The 6,000-nt window shown below is 36.4% G+C and overlaps 2 protein-coding genes across 3 annotated transcripts in view; one reads left to right on the top strand and one right to left on the bottom strand.

The window, feature by feature from the left end:
* The first annotated feature begins 1,101 nt into the window (after nucleotides 1–1,101).
* Nucleotides 1,102–4,425, top strand: nrbf2a (nuclear receptor binding factor 2a). The gene is made up of 4 exons (XM_058748492.1): nucleotides 1,102–1,220; nucleotides 1,884–1,968; nucleotides 2,083–2,123; nucleotides 2,972–4,425. The coding sequence occupies exons 1-4, from the start codon at nucleotides 1,191–1,193 to the stop codon at nucleotides 3,434–3,436; spliced, it is 621 nt and encodes a 206-aa protein (XP_058604475.1). The 5' UTR covers nucleotides 1,102–1,190; the 3' UTR covers nucleotides 3,437–4,425.
* A 138-nt stretch (nucleotides 4,426–4,563) lies between these two features.
* Nucleotides 4,564–6,000, bottom strand: part of jmjd1ca (jumonji domain containing 1Ca) — a 61,132-nt gene continuing 59,695 nt past the window's right edge. For both annotated transcript variants that reach the window (XM_058748486.1, XM_058748487.1), the window contains exon 27: nucleotides 4,564–5,502. In XM_058748486.1, the coding sequence (XP_058604469.1) occupies nucleotides 5,401–5,502 (102 nt within the window). In that variant the 3' untranslated portion in view covers nucleotides 4,564–5,400. The remainder of the gene's footprint in view (nucleotides 5,503–6,000) is intronic.

The raw sequence follows: 6,000 nt of genomic DNA, 5'->3' as shown, positions 1-6,000 counted from the left end.
TAGATCAGTTGAGACATTTTTTTGTCATTTGTGCCAAGAAAAAGCTGTAAACAACCACATTTTCCACCAGTTAAAGAGATAATGTGATAAGCTGACTCAAAAATGAAAATCCTAATCATCATTTTCTCATCCTCCACTTGTTCCTAACCAAAGATATCTTGAAGAATGATGGTAACCAAACAGCTGACGGTAGCCATTGACTTTCATAGAATTGTTTTCATACTATGGAAATCAATGGTTACCGGCATCTATTTGGTTACCATCATTCTTCAAGATATCTTCTTTTTGTGTTCAACAGCTGAAAGAAAGAAACTCATACAGGTTTGGAAACTTGTGAACTATCTCTTTAAACTACTGAGCTTGAAATATAATGTTTGAATGTCACTATTGGCCAACACACATAGGCTGATATTTTGATGAAAACGTGTCAAACGTATTGTAAACGTAGGCTATATGTAACCCTGGACCACAAAACCAGTCTTAAGTGTCAATTTTTCGAAATTGAGATTTAAACAACATCTGAAAGCTGAATAAATAAGCTTTCCATTGATGCATATTGATATATATTTGGCCGAGATACAACTGTATTTGAAAATCTGGAATCTGAGGGTGCAAAAAAATCAAAATATTGAGAAAAACGCCTTTTAAGTTGTCCAAATGAAGTTCTTAGCAATGCATATTACTAATCAAAGATTAAGTTTTGATATATTTACAATTCAATTCCAATAATGCTCACAGTAAAAGGTTTTTTTTAGTGTAGTCGCACTGTTATCTTGAGTCACTTTTATCAAAAACACTGATAAAATCATTATCCCCACTTTATTGGTATTTAAATAGTAGCCTATATGTTAATGTTGAACTTTATTCATGAACAGATGGCGCTGTATTAAGCAGTATATAAAAAGTGTTTCTGTTGCTCATAAAAACGTTTTGTATTTGACAAATATAGCATTTAATTAAGTTTCATCTGTGATAAGAGCATGGAAACACCGCGCGAGACGAAAGCGTCTGTCTCCAGCAGGTGGCAGGATACTGCAGTGCATCTCGAGCGAGCCTAATATCTGAGCACGTGACCAGAGATCCAGCGTCTGTGTCGTCCAGCAGATGGCGCTCGTGAAGGCGCGCGAGGCGCTCGGTCCGCGCCGCCGGTAAACATTGTGAAATCTGTCTGTCTGCGGGGTCAAGTAGAAATGGAAGTAATGGACAGTCCTCTGAATCGTGTAAGTGATTCTTTTTTTTTAAATCACAGTATAATATAAAATATTCTGGCAACCTGTGGTTACTTGAGCCGTTACAGGTAAATACAAGTCTTTCTGTTGTGGTTTTTAACAACATATCGTATTTAAACTTTTAAAGGTGCGGTATGTGAGATTGACAGCTAGCGGTTGGTACGGAAAAAACAAAGGCATTGCGCCCCGGATCGTAGAATTACTGGCTATAGCATTATTTTTCAGAGAAACAGCTATGTAAACATAACATGTTTCCTAAATATCTACAAACATATTATATTATTTTTGGGGGGGCTTTAGAAGAGTCAAAAACTTACGTACAGCATCTTTAAATATCCATCATAAATTTATTGTGATTACCAAATGTTAATTGGCCAGGCCCTTATGTATAAATAAATAAATAAAGCTAAATTTATACATATAATCCCCCCCCCCCCCCCAAAAAAATAAAAATAAATAAAAAAGATGATTAACAAATATTTATCATAACCAAACTTGCAGGATTTCAAGAATTATGAAATGTAATAACTGGCATGTGCTGTTTATTGTTATTAGTCACTGTTTTAAGACTGGAGCATCATCTTAGAAGAATCTTAATGATTTAAATCCTGTAACTGTATTTCCCCAGAAAGCATGACAGTTGTTTTTCCACAGGCCCATCATTTCGGCCGAAAGGCAGATCAGTTGGTGGCAAAGGAAAAATTTGAAGAGGCGATTTTGTGCCATAGTAAAGCAGCAGGTAAATCAATGAAGCCCCTTTTGTTCTCTTAAGAGCAAGCACACATAAAGAATTGGGATGGCATGAAGATAAATGAAGGAGCGAATGAATCTGTATGTGTTTCTTTCTGCTCAGAGCTGTTGAAAGAGGCTTTGTCAGTGACACAGAGTGAACAGGTAAGACGGCATGTGTCTGGCAGACAGGTGTGACTCCATTCCTGCAGTCTGGCATGTCTGAATCATAGGGTCATGAGCTTTTGAATATTTTAATGTTCAAATACAAAGTGTAAGTATGGTTGAATATATATCACAAATTCACAAAAATCTCAATCTCAGTTTTTTGTGTGTGTAAAGACAGGCCCAACTGGAATCTGGAGAATGTTTGTTTTCTGTTTCAATATATTTTAAATTCTAACATATTTGTTTTAAATGTGATGCAAAGCTGAATTATCAGCATCATTACTCCATTCTTCAGTGTCACATGATCCTTCAGAAATCATATTAATATGCTAATTTGCTGCTCAAGAAACATTGAAAACAGTTGTGCTGCCTAATATTTGATGGAAACCCCCTTTTTTGTTATTCACTAATGCTTTGCAAAGTGCATTTTGTCCATTTGTTTTAATACTAAGTAGTACCACTCAGTCACTTGCAATTTTTCTATTCAAATTGTTTTTAAAATGGCTGTTGTTTATATATAGCGACAACACCATATCAACATAACCTGAAAAGCCTTAATGGCTTAATGGTTTATTAATTTTTAAATGAATCTGAACAGTCAAATAATACATAAAATCTGCAGGCAGCTGCTGTCGTTGTTTCCTGCAGTAATGTACCTCTCCTGAATTTGTACTGCACAAAAGCTATATAATGGTTTTAAAAGGTCTTCCGTGTACTTTTTAAGCTATTTTGAATGAAAAGGAACACTTGTTCTTTTCTGTAAAGTACACATTTGTACTCTCATGTACCCTTTCTTTCAGAAAAGCACAGCCAGCATTTTAACCATTATCATATTTTCTATCAAGGTACGGCTGTCTTTAGAGCTGCAGAGAGACGGACATCTCCAACAGCAGCGACTGATCAAGATGAGCTGCAAACAGACTAAACTCAAAGGAAAGCTCATGGTCAGCCCTTCAAAACACACTTCAGCCCTGATAACACAGTGTACCGGTCCAACAGCCCTCCAAAGTCCTCCACTTGGCTGGAAGGCTGCCAAAGACGACAAGACTCGGCTGGAAGAGCAGAGCACTGCCATCGCTGACCTGTGGAAGCTTGTTGCGGTTCTGCTGCTGGAGAACAAGCGGTTGCTGGAGGAGCATGAGAAACTGAAGGCAGAGAATACTAGTCTGAAGAGAGACCTGTATGAGGAGCATCGGAGCCCTCCGGCTTCTCTGGATCAGCCTCCGCCGCTGCGCATGAGGCTCCTGCACGTGCCTCCTGACCTCCAGCAGGAGATCCAGCTGCTGTTGCAGACGGCAAATGACAGCTAGACCTGCATCCACCTACAGCACCGCTCAAAAGATCGGAATAATTAAGATTTTTTGTTTTGTCTATTGTCTCGTACGCTCACCAAGGCTGCATTTATTTGATTAAAGGTATAGTACAACAGTAAAAGGGATATATTATTACTATTTAAAATAACTTTTTTATATTAATGTATTTTAAAATGTAATTCATTCCTGTGATGGTAAAGCTCAACTTGGATGGTGTCTAGGCTTCCACAAATATTAAGCAATGTTTTTCAAGATTAATAATAATAAGAAGAAATGTTTCTTGAGCACAGAATAATCATATTAGAATGATTTCTGAAGGATCACGTGACACTGAAGACTGGAGTAATGATGCTGAAAATGCAGCTTTGCATCACAAAAATATGGTCAATTTTAAAATAGATTCAAATACAAAACACAATATTACTGCTGTTTTTTTTAGTCAAATAAACGCCGCCTTGAAGAAACTTCTTTCAAAATCTTAATTATTCCAACTTTTGACTTTACTGTGTGTACTGTAGATTCGACTGTCTATATTGAAAGTACCCAATTTATTTAAATTTTAAATACATGTTCCTAGTCTTACTAAACATGCATTAATAACAATAAATTAATAAATCAGGAAAAACGTTTTCTTGTTCAACACACCCGATTCACTCCAAAATACATCATCACAGAAGTAAAATGTGGTACTAGCAGGTGATAGTTTGTTTGAAAACTACATTTATACTTTATGAAAGTGTTTGTGTAAATAAGGGGAATCAAGTGAAATACACTTTTGGATGTTTTTTTTTTTTTTTTTTTTTTACATGAGCAATGGGAAATACAGTCTCATTAACAAAGTTGTTAAATTCAGGTTTGTTTTCACCCACAGAACACTGATAACTTTTGCATCGTTTCTGTTAAAGCTTGAAGCTGGTTACAATTCACTGCTATTATATAGACAATATACAGGCAATTTTCTATTAATTTCTCCTTTTGTGGTCTGAAAAAAGAGAGTTTGCACAGCATTTGACCAACACCAGGTTAAGTAAAAAAAGTAGAACTATCCCTTTAAATAACCTAGAAAACCAACTAAATCTTTTAATGGATATAAATGGATCATGTAAACAGTCATGACAGACTAATCAATTTAGATTTTTCCATTTTTAATGGAAAATGTAAAACATCTCTTTAACTTCAATGTACATACAGTAGCAAACAACACATACAGCAAATAAAGCACACCATGTTATAGAAAATCATAATTAATATATATTTATATATGTATATTCTGCTATTTACATATTACATTTCAGCTGAAAATTTCACAAGATCTTTTTTTTTTTTTTTTTAAACAAACACAGAATAAACTGTAATTATTTAATATTGTCCCTCTGCACAGTGAATATTTGCCAAACTGAAAATAATTTAATGTTGCTTAAACGTAATAAAACCTGTCCGTTTGGCAGCTGCTGATGTGATGGAATGCTGCTATGATTGTGTTGGAATCGCTGCTCTCTAAAACTGTCCAAAACACAGCATGACAACATGGTGAACACTTTGCAGTGCAAGAACTACTAATGAAGAACGTGTCGTGAATCATTATCGCCTTTGGAAAAACATGTATTTGCCAGTGTCGCTCTTTCTAAAGGTTTTCTGTGGTCTTCTGCATGTGTGGCAAGTGGAAGCGATGGGCTTTGAAGTTCATTGCACCTGTTTGGAGAGCACAGTGTACTATTTTTATCTCTCTGTTTGTTGTACCTCCACCCCTTACTACGCTTCCTGTCCGTGCAGGAAGACATGATGGGGAAGTTCAAACAAAGAGAATAAAATCAAAGAGAAGACAGTGATATCACAGAGGAAGTCACAGAATCTTGCAGAGTCGCCCATTTTGTTAGAATCACGTCTAAGATTTCTTGCTGAGAATCCTGGGATTGTCTTTATGCTCCAAGGGTTTGGACAGAGGAGGAGGAGATGCATTGTCAGGACTCCTCCTGTTTCACATCGCCTGCGTTTTTCTCCTTCAAATGGTTCCTCAGTGTGGCTACAGCATCTTTCACAGAGTGATAAAAGATGTTCTTCACCTGAACAATCAAGAGAGATGAAAAGATATTGTGGAATCAGATTTTACTCATGCCTAATTACACTTGGGAACACAATAAAACATTATAGTATCAACTTAAAGGAATATAAAACTGCAATAGCAATTTTGGCTACATCATGCCACTTGTCACAAAAAAACTGGAATACAGCAGGCATCTTACACTTGCCGACTTTATAAGTGGCTAGAGCGGAAAAACTGGGAATTATACACAAAACGATTGAGGATCACACACTACCAGATGTTCAAGTCGTTGCGAGCACAACAAAATTGCAAGCCTCCACATGTGCCTCATTGTTAAGAGCCTTGTTAAGAGGAGGACTGAAAACAATGCGTTCTAAAATCAGTGCAAAATATCAAACATGTGATATCCTCCGACTGGATGAAATCATAGTCTGAAGCTAGAAAATCAGTCTGTGTCCATCATGCACTATGCAATTTTCGGTGACTCCTCTAGACTGTAAATCGGGTCAAATAACTG

Source organism: Onychostoma macrolepis, chromosome 17, assembly GCF_012432095.1.
Source record: "Onychostoma macrolepis isolate SWU-2019 chromosome 17, ASM1243209v1, whole genome shotgun sequence".
Classification (NCBI taxonomy): domain Eukaryota; kingdom Metazoa; phylum Chordata; class Actinopteri; order Cypriniformes; family Cyprinidae; genus Onychostoma; species Onychostoma macrolepis.
Note: the sequence above shows the minus strand (reverse complement) of the source record. Positions and strands in the feature narration are given on the sequence as shown.